Genomic DNA, 20,722 nt, shown 5'->3' with positions numbered 1-20,722 from the left:
AGTTCGGCCTCTGTAATTGAGGGGTAGGTGGTACAAATGCCAGCAAAGAACTCGTTTACGTCTGAAGCGCTCATTTGAGATCCGTCAGGCTTGGGTATTTTTAGCTCACTGTTAACTGACTTGCCAGTCATTTGTTTCACTGTGGAATGCCACTTCCGACTGCTACTTTGGAGAAGGGGTACTACCTTTTCCCGAACATAATTTCTTCGCTTGAAACGATTACGGCCACGATTCGATTTCTAAGTTTCGCCGCCGCGGCTATTTGTCCGGAACTGTGCAGCTTGCACCTCATCTTGATCATTTGTTTGAGGTCGCTTGTGATCCATGGCTTATCGGACTCACTTACCACTACAACTTCAGTGGGAAAAAACTAGTGAAACATCTCTAACATAAGAGAGTTAAACTGCTGAACTTTGCTATTCAGGTTTACTATAGAACACAGGTCGTCGAAGCAGTAAGTCCCGATCCACCGACCGAAATCGCAGATTGATTGAGAGTTAAGCGGACGAATAGTCACTTTGGTTCTCTTTGGCTTCGGTTGGTTATTTTTGGCTTGCCAGAGAATTACATAATGATCTGAACTCTGGAGAGGACCTAACGACCGAGGGGGAGTAATAATTGTCTCTCATGCTTGTAAAAATTAGGTCTAGAGTACCGCCACTCTGGTGCGTAGCAATGGTAACTACCTGCTTCAGATCAAGGACACTAGATACCCATTATCTGTTCGTCTGGTTAAAATCGCCAGCTATTATGAAGCCAGGATAGGCATGGGCACGACGAAGTTTATCGATGTAGGTCTGTGAGTAGCTGATAAGCTCTTTCCTATTTTTTGCACTCTCTGGGTAATACACAGATGCAATTATCAAACATAAGAACTTTTTTGATAGTTTGGATGGCTTGCACTCTACCCAGACAACTTCGTGACACGAATAGGTTGGTATATTTAACAGCTTAGATGAAATGTCATTACGAATATAGATACCAACGCCACCACCTTTTCTACTCAAGCCTCGTATCACGGCGAGTGTTGAAATAGCTAGTGTAGCCTTTTATTCTACCCATTTCATCAGTGATATCCCAGCATTCGGTAACTGCGGCAATAGGAACAGTCACTTCTCTCAGCAGTATCTCCATCTCGTCAACTTTATTTGTTAAGGATCGGGCATTACACAGAATGAAATTCGGAAGCTTTGCCTGCGCTGATAACTGGTCAGGACGTAATAGCGGGGGAAGTTCATCAGAGGAACACGGTAAGATCGGCTGCAGCTGTGATGGAGAAAGAGGGGGAGGAATTTCGTACCTTTGCAAACATCTTATTTTCACAAGAGTCCTTGGTTCACATACAGCCGTCCTCCGGTCAGAAAGACGTTCCTCAGAAACATGAACGGGTATGGCCGTCTGTCTGTTTCGCCACCCGCCTCTCTTTCCACGCCGTCTACGCTTTTTTCTAGGGAGGACAATTCTTTGAAAAAATGCACCATCAAAAACAGTTGAGAACTCCACACAAACAACCTAAACTAGTGGCGCAAAAGCAGCTGTAATAGCGCTAGCAGCACCATCTAACTAGATTTTCTTGTTAATACATATGACTGTGCACTGGCGCACCCCTGGGAGACTGTTACTGATAGAAATATCAAACCAGTGGAAAGAATCTACAAGAGGGGTGATAGTTAAAACCATTGTACAAGAGGGATGAACTATATATTTTGTTATAAGAAAGAAATTTCCATTTTGATACATTAAGAGAAAGGCGAATATCCGAGAGAGAAGCAGTAACGAGAGAAACTGTGTAAGAAAGACCAGTATTAGTATGGCTTATAAGAAGCAGCTCATCAGCACAGGCAAGAAGTGATACATCAGAAAAATATGATTGATAAGTAGCTGAAATCTTAGTTAGAACCCCAAAATACATATTTTAACTAAGGTAAGTGATAAAAATCCACCTTTTAATAATATTTGTTGTCACAGATTTCAGCCAAAGAAAAGAATTAGAATACCAATAATGAAGAAGTATTATAACATAAAGGCAAACACCATTAACATAAAGAGCAGGAAAAAGCTGACTATGGCATACGGTATCAAATAATTTTGATAGATCTTAAACATATAGATAAATGCCCTATCCCTTAGAAGAATTTTCGAGAAGCAAAGAAGATAATGCACGATTCGCATGCTGACAACCTACTACAGGCCGGCCTCCCTAATGTATAATATCAGTCACAGAGCGTAGAAGTACGTATTCAATTACTTTACTTAAAGAGCAAGAGACTGTAATTGGTCGGTAAGAAGGGAAATCTGAAGGTAATTTTCTCCTCTTTAAAATTGAAGAGACGGTACCAAAAAGAAAACTTTCAGGTATGCTAGATTACAAACATCTGGAAAAATAAATGGAAATGACCAACAAGGGTACAATGATGTACAAGACATATTCTTTTATTGCTTTTACTATTTAGTATAAACGGGTTTGGCACTACCGGCTTTCAAATTTGCCTTTAAGACACAAATAGGAACCTTTGTGTATACGAACAAGAATAACATGTACAATGGAAGTATAGTGTAATCAAATGTGAAATACATAAATGCCATCAATATTATCTGATTATTAAAGTTTTTAGTTGCTTCAACTACAGAAGAGAGAGATGTAGGAATACAAAGACGTTGAGATAGGAGGGTACGAAATTTTACATAAAGGGCATAAATATACAAAGAATGCAGATGGTAATTAATCAGAGCCAAAGCTCTGGACTTGCCAATGGCAAAGAGCCATAAGGTTTCACTGTACTATTATTTTTTTTTTTACCTAGATTCACTTCACACGGAAAGGCTAGTCGCAGAAACTTTGGAGGGGACTCATTAGATTGAAAAATTAACAGTTCTAGTGCCCTTTTTTAAAAAGTAACTGATATGAAACCAGTCCTCCCTATGCCCTTTTTAGCTTCCCTCCTCCCAAAGACATCCGATTAAAAGTTTTGAAATAGTCATTTTGTTCAAAATAGTCTAAGGATCAAATAACTATGTCTCAGGGCATTATATGTATGCATACATGTTCAAATATGTATACATATAGCGTGTTCAATCAAAATACACTATATACATGATGTTTGTTAAAAGGGCGTATTCGCAATATCTAGGGAAATGATGAGGGTATTAGGTTGAACATGCAAGATCAAGACATTCCCATTTTTCCCATGCAAGATTTATCACTGGGAAATGGGGGAATGTTTGATCCTGGTTGTGTCTGAAAATCTAAGGATATTATGATAAAATTTAAGAGATTGTAAAGAGGCATGTTGGGTTAAAAGACACTATGTGGATCCAGGTTATCAAAAAGGATTATCAACAACATCTTAGAAACGGAAAAGGGTATTAACCCTCATCAGGCTCTCAGGGCCTCCTCTACTGCTACTGCCACTGTGACTTCAACTACAACTATCTGCGTGTGTGACTACTTCTGACATTTACATCGACTACTTGTGATTGGTACGGCAAATATGATTGCAACTACTAGCGAGTGCGACTACTTGTAACTGCGACTGTGACTAATTATATCTGTAACTGCGACTACTTGTCACTATGGCTATGACTAATGCCACTTGCGACTGCGACTGTTACTACTTGTAACTTCGACTACTCGCAATTGCAACTACTTGTGACTGCAACATCTTCCGACCGCGACTGCTTCAAATATGACTGCTTTTCCTGCACCTACTTAAGACTGCGAATAATTGCAACTATTACTGCAAACGAATACGACTATGAATGCAACTACCGACTGCTAATACGGCTACTTGCAACTCCTTGCAACTGCGACTGCAACTGCTTGCGACAATTTGTAACTGTGACTGTTTCTACTAGGACTGCTATTAGTATTGCGCTTACGACTGTTACCGTACTGCAAATACTGAGATTTTTTATAGTAGTTCGAATTCTAAACACTTCTTTTTTCATTATTCAGTATAAACGGATTTAGCGCTATCAGCTTCTGAGTCTGGCTTTAAGACACAAAGATGAACTTTTGTGCATAAAAACGAGAATAATCTGTCCCCAACCTCCTAGTTCCAACCTATGGAGGTCTTCAAACTCCTCCCAAAAACACAACAAACGCTCCGTCTCAAGCCCCCCTTGGTGAACCGCGTGTCCGATCTGTCTCCAGCTCTATTTTATCAGCGGTAAAATCACTCCATCTCCGCTTTGGTCGGAACCGCAGCATGGCTGTCTTACACCAAAAGGAACTAAGAACATATTTCAGAAAAAGTGCATTAGTTTATAAGGGTCAATGCACGAACACACAACAACATCTCGAGATTCCACATAGTCAAAAGAAATAAGAACAAACAAAAAAAAGGCCGAGTCAAAAAAGTCACTGTTGGGCTTCTTAAAGTACATTATTGTGTTATCTCACTGTTGCACTATAAAACAAGAATTTCAAAATCGAAAAATCTTTGTTTATCAATTTAATACACTTTTTTATGGGCTGAAAATTGTAAAGAGTAGGTAAAACTGTATCGACCAACTGTGACGAATCCACACTATTTTTATGTGGGTTGTTCCCAGTTTTTGCCAAAAATTACATCTGAGTCGTCAGTACAGCGTCTTGTAGGGATTTGAAATTTTTACTGAATTTGCCATCGTAGCATGAGAATAGAAATATTGCGCAGAACTTCAATGCTTTAGACATATCCTATCCGAGACTGGCATTTTAAAGTTTGAGCCTTTTCACAATCTTTTGCCATGTTTTTCAGCTAGCTGAATGCATTGTTTTTCGTTCCGTTTTTTCTTTTTTTAACCTTTCTTTAATCTACTTTCAATTGTATTTTAGAGTGAGAATAAATTAATATCTGCCGCTAAAAAGCTCTAGTAATTGTTTGTACAAGTAAAAACTTTATTCGAAACTTCACTACGCCTACTTTTTTTTAAGTTTCTCAAGACTGGGTTGAGAACGGAATAAAAAATAGAAAATAATTGAAGGAAATACTCACATCCCAAAATTCGCAACCTTTGTTTTTATCTAGAACTTCTTTTGGCCTTCCAATTAAAGAAGTAACGTAAAATTGCAAGGGGTTTGCAGCTCTTCGGTTTAGACTGTAGCATCTCATTATTTGCTTCATACATTTGGCACAATCCTGGAAACAGTTACTTAAAGGATTCCCATAATGTAAATTATATTTAAAGAGAATAAGATTTTGACAAATTTCAAAATAAATGTTGACTTTTTTTGCCATAGAGTAGTCCCAAAATTTATAACAGCTCCAAATTTATTTTCTTACGAGCCAAACGGTCTATCGAACGACTAAGTCTTCTTACCCCTTCCAAAAAAAATTATGACAGTTTCAACTCGACCCCCAAGCGGTGAAATAAAACAGAGTATACTTGCAAAAGTACGAAAAAAAATTCGTCACTTTTTATTGAAGCATACTGAGTGCATCTCAGTAATAAGAAATATTTGTTTATCTCTATTCATAAAAAAAAATAAAAACACTGATGTTTAGTCCCCTGTCATAGCATAAATATTATACAGTATGGAAAATTTCAGTCCTCTCCGTCAATGATTTTTGGGACAGATCCGTCTCGCATATTTCTCATGACTTCACGTTCGCGTGTGCTCAATGACAAATTTTTAGCGCATTGTGATGGGAATGCCAAGTAGCAACTGAAGCTATGGCTGTGACGCAAAGGGAAACTTTCCTTTCCGCACGCTGTGATATGACCCATTTGTGAAGCAAATTATCCGTACTGTATAATATCTATGCTGTGGTCCCGTGTCATGATCGGAAAGTAAATAAATCAAATTGTAAAAGTACTCCGGAGAAATGCTAGCCTGGGATAGCCGTCGTATAACCTCATGTGATTGGTTGGGAGTTATGGACACTTACCGACACAATAATGAACGATTTCCTTTTGTATTGAATATTGTTCAAATATTCAGGTACTTGAGAATTTATTTTTTAAATCCCACAAAACTTAAATTACTGCAGTCAGAAAATGTGTTTGATAATCAAACATAATAAAAATGAAAGAATCTAAAAGAAAAGCTGGTTAGAAGAGTGCCAAAGAAAAACAGATTCTAACAATCAGACTATCAATGAAGTTGTCTTCTGACAAGTAGTTGCAATTTGTGCTAAACGATTCCTTAGAAATTCCGGCCACTACATTTCTGTGGCTCATGGGCAGCCCTTTTTACATTGGTAGCTCTGATGTGCACGTCTTTCATTTTTTTTCATTTATTCGCGTATCCAATATATAATTATTAGTAATTTTTCGATAGAAAAAAAGTTTTTATCCACATCGAGAAACAAGAAAGTTGGCAAAATAGCCTGCTGCTCCACTATTAAGAAAGCTTAGTCGTCAATGTAACAACAGCTATAACTGACAAGTTACGTTTTTATTGCAATCAGTGATAGTTAGAATTGAAACAAGAATATACAAACAATGGGTGACATTTTTTAGTTAGACAAAAAAAGAATAAAAACTTACTTGCAGAAAAATAGTAATAAAAGTACACATTTCGGCCTGACATCGGAGGCAACGCTATAGCGTTGCCTATAGTAGTGGCCGTACGGCTCAAATGTTTTATGATTATTTTTTTCCCCAGAGGCACTTCCCCAGAGGAAGGGGTCGTCGTATAAACTTCAGAGGGGGATCATTCGATTGGAAATCGGAATTTCTAGTGACCTTTTAAGAGTCAAAAGTGATCGGAGTGCAACTAGCCCCCCCCACAACCTTTTCCCCACATACATCAGATAAAAATTTTGAGATAGCCATTTTGTTAAAAATTTTGAGATAGCCATTTTGTTAAAAATAGTTCAAAGGTCAGATAATAAAAATCATGATGCCGACACAACCCCCAGGGCCATGGGGCAGGCGTTGTAAGTTATAACCTGGGGGCATATAGGGTTCTTGTTAAAGAGAAGCTCGTGTCAACTTCAGAGGGCTCATTTGATTGAAAATCAAAAGATATAGTTCAATTTTTAAGAATGAAAAGTGATCTGAGTGCAGATAGATCCCACGCCCATTTTTCCCCAAATGCATCAGATAAAAATTTTGAGATAGACATTTAGATAAAAATAGTTCAAAGATCAGATAAGAAAAACTCTGGTGTCGACACAACCCCCAGGGCCCAGGGACAGGCGTTGTAAGTTATGCCCTCGGGGCATATATGGTTCTTGTTAAAGAGATGCTCGTGTAAACTTCAGAGAGTGCTTAATTGATTCAAAATTTCAAGATCTAGTTTAATTTTTAAGAATGAAAAGTGATCGGAGGGCAGATAGATCCCACGCCCATTTTTCCCCAAATGCATCAGATAAAAATTTTGAGATTGACATTTTGTTAAAAATAGTTCAAAGGTCAGATAATAAAATCCTGATGCCGACACAACCCCCAGGGCCAAGGGACAGGCGTTGTAAGTTATGCCCTCGGGGCATATATGGTTCTTGTTGAAGTCATGCTCGTATCAACAATAGAGAAGGCTTAATTGATTAAAAATTGAAAGATCTAGTTTAATTTTTAAGAATGAAAAGTGATCGGAGGGCAGATAGACCCCACGCCCATTTTTCCCCAAATGCATCAGATAAAAATTTCGAGATAGCCATTTTGTTAAAAATAGTTCAAAGGTCAGATAATAAAAATCATGATGCCGACACAACCCCCAGGGCCAAGGGACAGGCGTTGTAAGTTATGCCCTCGGGGCATATATGGTTCTTGTTAAAGGGAAGCTCGTGTCTACTTCAGAGGGCTCATTTGATTAAAAATTAAAAGATCTAGTTTAATTTTTAAGAATGAAAAGTGATCAGAGAGCAGATAGACCCAACGCCCATTTTTCCCCAAATGCAATAGATAAAAATTTCGAGATTGCCATTTTGTTAAAAATAGTTCAAAGGTCAGATAACAAAACTCCGGTATCAACACAACCCCCCAGGGCCCTGGTGCAGGCGTTGTAAGTAATGCCCTGGAACATATACAGTTCTTATGGAAGGGATGCACGCATAAACTTCAGAGAGTGCTCATTTGATTAGAAATTGAAAGTTCTAGTTCACTTTTTAAGAGTCAAAAGAGATCGGAGGGCAACTAGCCCCCCCCCATGCCCTTTTTCCCCAAACCCATCCGATAAGAATTTTGAGATAGTGATTTTTTTTAAAATAGTCCAAAGGTCAAATAAAAAAAACTCCAGTGTCAACACAGTCTCCCAGGACCCGAGGGGCAGGCGTTGTAAGTTATGCCCTGGGGGCAGATATGGTTTTTATGGAAGGGGTGCTCGTATGAACTTCAGGAAAGGCTGATTTTGGTTGGAAATTGAAAGTTCTAGTTCACTTTTTAAGAGTCAAAAGAGGTCCAAGGGCAACAAGGCCCCCCGCCCACTCCTTTTTTCTCCAAACCCATCTGATACAAATTTTGACATAGCTATTTTTTTTAATAGTTCAAACATCAGATAACAAAAACTCTAGGATAGAAAAAATCCCCCAAGAGTCCGGGGGAATGTTTTACGTTATGCCCCGGGGGCGTATAAGGTGTGTATGTAAGGGGTGATCGTATAAACTTTGAAGGTGGCTCATTTGATTGGAAATTGAAAGTTCTAGCTACCTTTTTATGAGTCAAAAGTGAACGGAGGGCATCAAACCCGCCCCTCCCCCCTCCACACATACAGCCTCTTTTCCCCAAATGCATCCAATAAAAATTTTGAAATAGCCAGTTTGTTTGAAAAAGTCCAACGATCAGATAATAAAACTTTGTTGTCAATACCCCCCCCCTAGAGCCCGGGGAGGGGTTGTAACTTATACCGCAGGGGCATATGAGGTTTTTATGGAAGAGGTGGTCATATAAACTTTGGAGGGGACTCAAATGATTAGAAATTGAAAGTTCTAATTCCCCTTTGAAGATTCGAAAGTGATACGATGGCAACAAGCCCCCCCCCCCTAACCTTGTTTTCTCAAATTGTGTCCGATTGAATTTTTTATATAGCCATTTTGTTCGAAATAGACCAAAGATAAAATAAAAAAAACTCCAGGGATAAAACACCCCCCCCCCCAAAAAAAAAATCCGGGGGCAAGTGTTGTAAATTGCGCCCTGGGAGCATATAAGGTTTTTATGGAAGGGATGGTCTTATATACTTCGGAGGGGGTTCATTAGATTGTGGATCAGAATTTCTAGTGTCCTGTTTAAGAGTCAGAAATGATCAGAGGGAAACTAGCCCCCCCCCCCAAAGGCCATTTAACTCCAAATGTATCCAATCAAAATTTTGAGATAGATATTTTATTCAAAGTAGTTAAAAGATCAAATAACAAAAACTTCGGGGTTGACACAACCCCCCAGAGCCAGGGGAATGTTGTAAACTATGCCCCGTGGGCATATAAGGTTTTATGTAAGAGGCGGTCGTATAAACTTCAGGGATGCCTCATTTGATTGGAAATTGAAAGTTCTAATTACCTTTTTAACAGTCATCAAAAGTGATCGGAGGGCATATACACCTCCCCCCTCACCTTTTTCCCCAAATGCATCCGATAAAAATTTTGAGATAGCCATTTTTTCCAAAATAATCCTAAATTCAAATTGCTATAACTTAGGGGTTGAGAAATCCTCCATAGCACCCAGGACAAGAATTATAATTTATGCAAGTTGTAAGTTCTTAAGAATTGAAAGTGATCAAAAAGTAACAAGCCCCCCCCCTGTATTTTTTTCCCCAGATGCATCTTATCAAAATTTTTAAACAGCCATTTTGTTCAAAATAGTCCGAAATTTAAATTCTTATAACTTGGGGACTGAGAAATCCTCCCTAGCTCCCCGGCAAGGATTGTAACGTATGCAAGTTGCCCCTTATTAGAATATGAGGTTTTTGTAGAAGGGGTGGTCGTATTAACTTTGGATGGGGTTCATTCGATCGGAAATTGAAACTTATAGCTCTTTTGTAAGAGTCAAAAGTGGTCAATGGGCAACTAACCCACACCCCACTTTCGCAAAGGGCTTCTGGTCAAAATTGTGAGTTTGTGTTTTGCCTCCTTCTCTCACTGCAAAAATCTAAAATTTACTGCGTCATAGGCGCTGTACTGAAAACTATAAAAGTACAAATAAAATCAAACAGAATGTTTGATATAGAGTGATACTAATTGTTGAAAGATCATCAGTTTAAGAGTTTATTTTCATTTTCAATACTGCAATAACTGGAAAATAAAATATTTGTAATATAAATCGTTTTCAGCACCAATGGCGTAGTAGGCTTTAGACTTTTACCGTTAGGGATGGGGGCAGTATCCAAACTCTTGTTTGTAGTGAAGCTATATTTGTCTTGAAAAGTCTTGCATAGAACTAATAAAACCTGATTTAATATTTGATATATAATGAGATTAATTGCTGAAAGTTCCTCACTTCAAGATTTAATACCACTCTAATTTATATTTTTATTTTTAATATTGGAATAAGCACAAAATAAAATACTTGTACTATAGTTTGTTTTCACTAAAGTGCCAATGACGCAGTAGGGTTTAGACTTTTACAGTGAGAGAAGGAGGCAAAACCGAAATTCTTGTTTATAGAGATTTTTGTTCTTTTCAAGCTTGATTTGCATATTCAATTTAAGTTTCACTCGTTTTAAGATTTATTTACTCATTTACGTTAGTACCTATGTTGGTTCGCTATGATTGCTTATTTAATTTCGGTTCGTTTTGGGTTTCTTATATACTTCAATAGCAAAATATTTTTGTTAGCTTTAAGCTTTATTTGCATATTCAACTTAAAGCTTTACTCGCTTGAAGATATATTTATTCGTGTATATTACTACCTGTTGTATAATTTTTTGTTGTGGTTGTTCATTTAATTTCTGTTCGTTTTGGGTTTCATTTATTCTTTAATAGTAATTTCTGATCGTTTTGAGTTTGAGTTCTTGTAGGTTTCTTTTTCTTCTAATCCTAAGTTTAATATGACCTTTACTTTTCTTTATAAAACTTCTTTTTCGGAAAGCTTTTTTTTCAATTAATTGAAAAGAAAAAACAACAACTAAAACTTAGGTTAAATGTGAAACATAAAACAAACACATACTATATGAAAACAGATTGAAAAACGAAAATAACTCACTTATAAACAAAATTCCGATATGCATTTTTGTTTGCCGTTGACAAAGGCTTCCGGACTTGAGGCTGAGAGTTTTTCACTGTTTTTGTATAAATAAATTTTTATTTCTTTATTTTCACTGACTTACTAAAATATTACCGAAAACACTTCATTGTTTGATTTAAAAACTTTAGCAAGCCCAAATCGTTATTTTTTAATCATAGGTAAAGAAGCTTTGGCTTTCAGATGCAAGGTTCAGATTCCGATTTCGGATCTGGCAGGGAAACGAGACTTGAACATTATATGACTTATTCAGTCTTTTTTTTATCCCGTTGAAATTCCACAAATGTTAGGAGACTATTTCCTAACGATCATATTGTGTCATTTATATGGTACGGATCTTACAAATTTCAGATAACAACTATTTAATAAATTATACCGCCCTTTCATTTATATCTACCTTTTTTACTCATAGTGTATTCCTCTTAATATTCTATGCCTGATTGAACCTTATATGTTTTTTTTTCCTTTTAGAGCCATGATACTTCTTTTGTGTCTTTTTTTTCAAGGATTTACATTTTTAGTTGCCTTGCTTTATTTTTAATATGCTATTTGAATCTTAATGCTATGAACGAAATTATTCTTTTTACTTTTATCATCTTTTTTTGAATAAGCACTCATCTTGTCTAAAGACTGAATTTAAAAAGGGTTTTTTACAAATGAACGTAAGAAGCAAGATTAAAACTTATTTCGAACTGAAATGATTCTGTATATGAGAAGGATTACCCCCTCCTCAATACCAAGCTCTCACGCTTACGTTTGGCTTTTCGTCCAGATTCTTTAAGAACAACTCCTGAAACACAATGGCCGTAATAAGAACCTTTTTTAAGTACTAAAAAACTTTATCGTAAAGAGTGAGGTATTGAGGAGGGGCAAACCCTATTGTGTCTAACCACCATCATGTCAAGTTCCTCCCATGTCAAATCTTCTCCCCAGAACATTGCCCCAGACAGTCTCATCCTTGCTGAAAATTCCACCCGGAAAACTTCTTGCGAACTATTCCGCCTGAAAAATTCTCCGGGAACAACTCCACATGCAAAATTGAGTCAGCGAAGAGAAAGCCCCCCCCCCCCCCGGAAACTTTCTTCTCCACGAAACTCTCCCCCCCCCCTAGAAAATTGTCTGTATACTTATGTAAGTACTCTGGCACTAGTTTAAGTACTCCAGTGCCACCAGTGTATGTCACACAGCACCACCAATGCCACTACTGATAGCACTAGTGTATGGTAACACAGTTGTGATGGGGCCACAGGTTCTACGAGGTCTTCCCGCATTGATATTTGTGCTGTAAGCTTATCACAGCTATAAACTATATGGGTACGACAGGCGTACTTTCTGTGGGGCGTATGTGCCACGGTCTCAAAACCTTACATTCCTTCAGGAAAGCTATCTTGCGTAATATAGGACCTTCTCTCCTATACCAAAAAACTCTACCCTCTTGCTCTCTCTAGACTCTATCAAGGCTAGTCAAAAATAAGTCAAAAGTAAAAGTAGAAAAAAAACTATTATTTCCAGATCAAATTCACAATAAGAACTTAACTAAAAAAGAAATTCAGGCTTCAAGTTGGCAACACGCGAAGAGGCACAGCTGACATAGACCGAACAATCCTATGCGTCGGGGGTAAGACGTATGGCTACGTAGTTTTCCACAATGAATGACCCAACCCTCCTTTTTACCTTATTTAATGTCTAGCTTTTTAAAAATACTTTTTGGCCCGTACCGACTCCTAGCAACTGCGTAGTTTCTCTTTGAATCGAATTAAGAAGTCCTCGAGAAGTTAACAAAAGATCACGTGAAAAAGGAAATGCCAAAAGATTACGTGGAATTTAGGGATAAAAGGGAGGGAGGTGAAGCAGAGTCGCAAAGCGGGAATAACTTTAACTTAACAAGAGAAACATAAAAAAAGGACATTTATCTGATTAATAGTGCCAGGGGCCCAAACAGCTTCCCGATAGAAAAAAAACTATGCGTAAACAATGGACAACTTTGATAACTTACAGCCCTTTCCCCAAGGGTTGTGTGGGGTCATACTATCCGAAAAGGCATAGTTATAGGACCTTTAAACTACTCTGAACAAAATGGCTCCCTCAAAATTTTGATCGGAAGACTGTGGGGAAAAAACGGCGTGGGATGGGCGCTAGTTGCCCTCCAGTCTTATTGGTCACTTAAAAAGGTCACTAGAACTTTTAGTTTTCGTCCCAATAAGCCCTCTCTCGACATTCTAGGACCACTTCTTCAATACAATCACCCTGGGAAAAACAAACAAACAAAAAATAAGCACGCATCTGCAATTTTTCTTGTGGCAAAAAAAAAAGGATCAATTCCACATTTTTGTAGACGGGAGCTTAAAACCTCTACAGTAGGGTTCTCTGATACGCTGATTATGATGATGCAATTTTTATTACGATTTCTTGAATTTTCGGAAATGTTTCCACCTTTATTTCCAAAATCAGGCAAATTTTCTCAGCCTCGTAGCTATCGATGAGTAACACTAAACTTAATGAATCGACATAAAAAGGAATAAGCATAAAAGGCAATTCTTTTGATTTATCTATTGATATCGAAATTCCAATTGTGACTATTTCGGTTACTATTGAGCCGAGTCACTCCATACTTATAGTTCGTTACCATGAACTGCTCGATAGAACAAAAACAATAGTTCTTCTGCTGTTTTACACATTTCCAAAAGATTGAGCTGCTCAATACATCACATAGTAAATAGTAGCCCTGACACGACACGCAGTACGAATTGCCTCATACCCTCATTACCAAAATAAAGGGCAATTCTCATACTATCATAAGACGAATTTCACGTTTTTTATAGAAGAACAAAAATAAATTCCGAAGCCGTTTGCAACTTTTTTTGTATTTTTTTTAGTAGACTGAATTATTTCGGGTAGTTTACGAGCTACAGAGGCTGAGGCTTGTGTGAATATTTTTTCTTAATCAGTGAGAATTTCATCGGTTAGCTTATGAGCCAGGGAAACTGAAACATTCTTTCGGGCAACATTTTTGCCCTAAACAGGGACAATCTTCCTCTAGCATTTTGTGATATTTTAAATCATGACTGGTCTTCAGCATCTTTTATAAAGTAAATACATTTCTAAAAACTCATCCAAGGGATGAAAAGTCACTCTTAATAGCCAAACAATATATTTTTGAGAAACAATCAAGCACACCCATTGATTTTCGCTTAACTACAGCCTATCACTATGACGTGTTCCCTAATGGAAGATAGAAAAAAGGAACTTACCTTTTCAGACATGTACGAATCTAGAGATAGATCAATACAGACTCTTTGCTTACAGGAACTACCCTCCATTGTAGTCTGTTTTAGTTTTTTTCGTAAGCCAGTCGAACGAAGATTTTCTACAGAGCCTGGAAATGCTTTTGCCAATTTCTTTTTCTCTTTCAATTTTTTTCTCTCTTGCCGTCTATAAGACAATTTATTTACAAAATGCACGAAATATGTCTGAATAAGGCTTCCATCAGGTTTGGAGAAATGGCTGCAATCTAGTTAAAAGCAAACCCTAGCCCATAATTGCCTAATATTAAAAAGAAGCTTTGAAATAAAAAGACTGTCAATTTGATAATAATCTCCATTCAAGGCTGATTCACAAATGGTAACTATCATTTCGGCTGATTTTACCAGTAGAAGTTGATTGCAAAAACGAATTTATGGGAACTTCGAAAAAGAAAACTTCTCGAAAATGTCGTTGGATCAAAATGAAAGCTACATCATTAGAACCACCATGATCAAAAACCTACATATATGAAAATTATATTCACTTATCTTGAACAGTAAAGAAAATCCCTTTTTCGTTTGGGAAGCAGTGACGAGTCTCCCCTTTTTCTGTTTTTTCCCTGGGGGTGATTGTACCAAACTAGTGGTAATAGAATACTGGAAGAGGGCTAATTTGAAAGGAGATCACCATATCTAGTAGCTCTTTTAAGCAAAAAGAGATAATATTGAAATAAAATTTAATTTCTGACAATGACTGCACCTTCATAGACAAAATGAGACAAGACACGTAGCCTATCTTTTTGATGAGATAGTAAGACACACACAACATTTGATTGGATGCTGCAACCATGATCATACCCTTTATTTATCCATTAAGAGGAGGCCATACTCAAGAGTGTCAGCAAATCAGCATGCTCAGCGTTGGGTTTCTGAGATCAATGAGGATTTTCTAAGCGATAGATCTTAAGAGAATAAAAGGAAAGTTGAGAAGGCATTCAAGTGGGAATTAAGTAGATATGAAAAACAATTTAGGGGCGGAATTGCCAGGATCTGAAAGATGCGGCCAGAGTGCATCGTGGTTGCGGTTGTGGCTGCAATGTAAAGGGTGAACCACAGCCGATAATGACCAAAAGTTAAAATAGCGCTTTGAAAAAAACTGTTAAGTTAGGAAGAATCTCCATTTAAAACTGATTCAGGTAAGGCTGATCACTATTTTGACTAATCTTAATAGTCAATGTATGTTGCGAAAACAAATTAATGGGAATCTCGAAAATGACCCAGAAACTCCTCAAAAATGGTGACGGACCTAAATGAGCTGTATCATTGGAATCACCATAATCGAAAACTCCATATAAGAGAATTAGTATCCCCCATATTGAACATAAAGTAAAATCATACTTTTCGCAGGGGAAGCAGCGACGCGTCTTCTTTTTTTCTGTTTTCCTCCGTAATCACACCAAACCAGTCGTTGTAGAATGTTGGGAAATGGCTCATTTGATCGAAAATTGTCATATTGAGTGCCTTTTTAAGCAAAAAAAGAAATATGATACGGAACTAAAAACAATTTTAGACAAAACTGCATCTTCAAATACAAGATGATATAAGACACGTATCTTATGAAAAGTTGGTTCTCCATGTATGATGTTGCATTTAAGTGATTCTGCTTGCTCAGTTAATGAAATGTCGTCAAATTCCTTGGAATGTTGCCACAAACTTGTTTCCAGAGTATTTCTCATTGTAATCTATATATATATACATACAAAAAAAAGTTCACCTTTATCATAAACTGATAGCAGCAGAAAAATGTTTAAACTTTTCTAGTAGATTGTGATAGCTCCAATGATTTTAAAGATCAATTCTTCTAAAATGTTGAAGCATAAGAAGCAAAAGTAATGAAGGTATACTTTCTTATTGGACGTTCAAAACTCTTTGCAGCATTGGAACTGAAAAACTGCAATAATAATAACACGGATTTTCGTAAAGTATTTTAACTACACGTCTAAAATTCTTTGAATATCCTTCAGTTTGATAAAATTGCTATATATTTCATATAGGACCGTATTTCATAGATAATTGAATTTTTATCTCTAACTCCTCCAAAAAACCGAAAATAATTTACCATTTTTTTTAAGGAAAGTTTAAGAGACGTGTGAAATAACACATACTTAATGCCCTATTTTAACAAAAATTCATGTTAGCTTCTTTAGTTTTGTTTTTTTTCACCAGAGTTAGACAATAATCTTTTTGTAAGGCTTACTGCGTATACATTTGCATCCAAAAAACTAACAAAACTTAATCTAAAAAAAAAACTTTTTCTGATGGAAGTAAATAGCGAAGTTGATGCTGGAAACACACAAAAAAAATTATTGCATCGCAATTTATCCACCATACATCTGTAAAATTATTTCAAATAAACTAACTCGTGATGGCTCCCTGCATTTTTAGAGTTCCATAAAACTAGTGCTTTACTGAAAACTCGGCTTGCTAGAATTTTTTAAAATCCCAAGCCTACTTAAGGAATTTTCTGAGTCTAATGCTGTTGTTTGCATCGGTTTTGTGTTTTCAGTAAAACACTAATTTTGCAGAATTTTAAAAATATCGGGAAATATCACTAGTCAATTTATTCGAGCAAGTTTTATAGGTAGATGTTTGCTAAAATGCAAAGCAATAATATAACTGAGACGCAATCATTTTTGCTCATTTTATGACGTTTTCGCTTCGCTCTTTACCTCCATCAGAATAGTTGTAAGGTATTATATTGGCATGTTAATAAATTGAGAGGAAGTATGGGTAGATAAACAAATAAAAAGAGCCTTCAATTGGATTTAAAGCTAAACCATTCAAAGTAGAAACGTGATTTTTACAGAAAGGTTAGAAGAAGCGAAGGGAATAAAAGCAGACCACGAGAATAAAAATGAAACATACAATCCGAACAAAAAAAAATGTGAGTAGCAGAACTATTTTTCCAGAACCAAAACAAAAACATTGAGAAAAAAGGGAATGCCAAATCCATTAAACCAGAAAACCACTAAATTTGAATTAAAAAATCAACAAATTAATCAACAAATTTTATGTGACCTCACGATAAAAATGACAATTGATTATGTGTTTCATGTGTTTCTTTTATATAGTTATTTCCCTGTATCCTAACAGTGTTTCAGTGTTTAAAGTATTTCATGTGTTTCTTTTATATAGTTATTTCCCTGTATCCTAACAGCTGACCACGCAAGTTTTTTGCCACCTGTCTCCCCTCACTACGGCTAGGAGATCGGGCCAAGAGCCTTCACATGCTTGTTACCACGACGTCACATTTTCGTAAAATGTATATATGAATATTGAACATGCAATTTTGGATTTTTACAGTCTGCATACATTCTCACGATTTCAAAATCATTCCGCGTGAGTTTTCATGTGTCTAGCTTGATTAGTTTAGCCTACTTTCGAATTAAAAGGAAAAACTGCACACACACAAACACACACTCATTTGCTTTTATTTATATACTAGATTATATAAGAGGCAGTTTATGGTAACGAACTGTAAGTAAGGAGTCAGAAACTTCTACAATAGGGATCTCTGACATATTGAATCTATCGTGTGATATTCATTAAAATTGTTTGACTTCTTTGGGGCCTTTCCTCGCTTTTTCGAAAACCAGGTAAATTTTCTCAGGCTTGTAACTTCTGATGGGTAGCATTAAACTTATCTAGGGTTTTGTCCTATCCACCTTTTACGCGCTAGACTTGAGATCCTTTGTCCGTGAGGACAGGGGTCCTTTGTCCGGGCCCTGGTAAAGCTGGCTATTTGGTTTGAAAGTGGTTCAGTGGCCTGATTCTTTAAGCTCAGCCAGAGTCAACCCAGCTCTGAATGGGTACCTGGAGAAATCAGGAGAAGGTAAACAGGAAGGATGGGCGAATGCACAGGATAGCTGGACCCCAGCCCTCCATTGCACTTCCTGGCAGAAGGGCCATGAAACGGAGATCAGCACCGCCGGTAGGGGTTTCAGATATCCAATGCCGTATTCTACACCTTGCATTACCCATTTATATGGATTATTTTGCTAGATTTAGTCATGCGGAACTCGGCAAAGGCGACAGGAGAAAATAGTAGCAAATGGGAATATGAAACTCTCCTACGCTTAAGTTATAGGGTTGATTTGAATGTCCTAGATAAACCTAGAAGAGAAATGAGTAAATTTTGTAGTTTTTTTCAGGGTTCAGAATGCAAAAGTAGACTTGAAAATTAATATTTGAAAGACTAAGTCACCTTAATTAGGAATAATTAAGGGTGAAGAGGTAATGCTGGACAACAGAAAGATCGATCAGGTTTATAGCATTGCTTAACTGGGCAGTAGTGTTAGTAACAATGGTGGATGCAGTTAAGATAGAGCAGAATAGCCAAGGGCCAGGGTTTTTTTTTGTACAGCTGACAAAAGTTTCAGGATGTTTTTCACAGCTACAAAAACGTAGAACTGTGAATTTTTCTAGAAGGAAGATCACTGATGCGTGTTAATTTGTTTCTTTCTCCAAGGGTTATCTAATTGACCCTATGGTCTTAGAAAATTGGGTGAAGGCTAATACGGACGGAAATAAAAAGTTCTAAAGTTTTTTTTTACGCAGCAAAAAAGACTGTGCCACGGCAAAAGGATACTTTCTGTAATTTTGTGCCACAAAACCACAATTTTGTCCCAAACATTTGGTTTCTAAAAAATCATGTTGTCCATACTATATAAACAGTTAATATAGACATTTATTTTACAGCTTTACTTAACTAAGTTTATTCATTTGGTTCTAGAAAAGAGGCGTTGGCGTTTTTGTCATCTCCCTCCACTTGCTCGGACCTCACTTAGCTACCCAATTTCAGTATGAAATTAAACTAAAATATTCACTTTTGTCTTAGGTGCTCAGAATTATGCATAAATATATGTAAATATATATAATATTGATTAATAAATACTTACTCAGAAAATTTGTTCACGAATGCAGCTAGAAAGAAATGTTGTTGGCAAGATTTGTTAGTGACTTTTGACGATAGGAACAAAAAACAAAGTACGAAATACAAGTAGCAAATTTCTTTGTTTTAAAAACTATTCAGGACAGATGTTGCATTCTGTAATTTACTTTATATTCTTTTTCACATTTGGAGTAAGAATCATGTTTTTTTATTTGAATGAATGATTCTAAATACATTTTTGCGCACTCCAAACAATCGTTGCCGAAAACTAGTCTTAACAAAAAAGACCACGAAAACGCGCCTCTAGAATAACAGAAATAAGAATAACGAAGAATAACAGAAATAAGATTAATAAAGAACAGACCTTTTCTCCATTTTCGTCTTTTCCCACTTTTCTCTCTTTGCTTTTCGTTTTATTGAACGCTTTGACACAGCAGTTTCACTTGATGATTTTGTGACAGTATCTTCCATAAGGGGTGGGGAACCCTCCAACACTGTATCAGGTATAACTCCTGTCATGGTTGCTCACTCGTTGACGGCTTATTTTCTTGATGGGCTAAAAATGATAAATTATACCATTTATTTAAGACCAGGGCGAATCATGAAAAGAAGCTTTAATAGGCAAATTCATAAGGAAATCGGATTCGTAATTCGGGGGAATAAAGTCAAACATTTATTTTTTTTTTCTTAGGAACTATAATATGGGTTTCTAGTGGAACTTTTGACGCAGAATTTATAAATAAAATCCGTATTTCTTTCAAAAAAGAAAAAAAAATTAAAAATCCTGATCAAGTTTTACAATTTAGCGTAAAAATTTGTAATTGAAGCACAAACAAACTGTTTTGACCCAAACTCTACAATATCAGTTTAGGCCTAACGGTGGCGGTGCTAATGGTATAGTTATAGTTAATGGTAAAGTTATAAAGGTAGGATTCAATGCTCTTTTCATATTTCCCAGAATTGTTCCAGGATTTAAACAATCTTTCCATTTTTTTTGTGATCTTATTCATTTATCAAGGAGGCACACTTGTGCCTCTATAAAGAGGCGACCCACCACAATGTTAAGCGATTTCAGGTCCTAGAGGTCGCAGAGAGACTGCGGTAATCGCATTTTGTAGCCCAAGCTCAAACTAAGAAACTTGCAAAATTTCATTCTCCTCCGACTTTATGTTCATGGGGTAAACTGGGCCGGAAGTTTGGACCCTCCCAACACAGCCCCCCTTTAATGTTGTCCAATTGCGCTGAAATTTATAGGTTAAGCTTTTCTATAGCCCGGGAGCTTATCCTCGAAATTTCAGCTCAATCCGATCACTCCTTCCCTGTTTTCCAAAAACCAAATATAGCCACTTAAAATTCATCATCCCTTTTTTTTTCTTAGCCACGCCTACAGGCCATAGTTGGCACCGGATCTGGTTGAATGAGGACTCAT

General features: G+C 36.8%; 2 protein-coding genes across 2 annotated transcripts in view; both read right to left on the bottom strand.

Moving 5' to 3' along the window:
- The window catches only part of LOC148939433 (tRNA methyltransferase 10 homolog A), a 30,166-nt gene extending 10,354 nt beyond the window's left edge, over positions 1–19,812 (bottom strand). Inside the window, exons 1-3 of the mRNA XM_089106599.1 lie at positions 19,658–19,812; positions 14,352–14,532; positions 4,980–5,123 (exon numbers count right to left, since the gene is read on the bottom strand). Coding sequence (XP_088962725.1) covers positions 4,980–5,123; positions 14,352–14,532; positions 19,658–19,812 — 480 coding nt within the window. The remainder of the gene's footprint in view (positions 1–4,979; positions 5,124–14,351; positions 14,533–19,657) is intronic.
- Blos1 (biogenesis of lysosome-related organelles complex 1 subunit 1) overlaps positions 19,712–20,722 on the bottom strand; it is a 76,480-nt gene continuing 75,469 nt past the window's right edge. The window contains exon 4 of the mRNA XM_089106600.1: positions 19,712–19,849. Coding sequence (XP_088962726.1) covers positions 19,809–19,849 — 41 coding nt within the window. The 3' untranslated portion in view covers positions 19,712–19,808. The remainder of the gene's footprint in view (positions 19,850–20,722) is intronic.

Source organism: Artemia sp. Qi Xiang Cuo, chromosome 21, assembly GCF_049724085.1.
Source record: "Artemia sp. Qi Xiang Cuo chromosome 21, ASM4972408v1, whole genome shotgun sequence".
Classification (NCBI taxonomy): domain Eukaryota; kingdom Metazoa; phylum Arthropoda; class Branchiopoda; order Anostraca; family Artemiidae; genus Artemia; species Artemia sp. Qi Xiang Cuo.
Note: the sequence above shows the minus strand (reverse complement) of the source record. Positions and strands in the feature narration are given on the sequence as shown.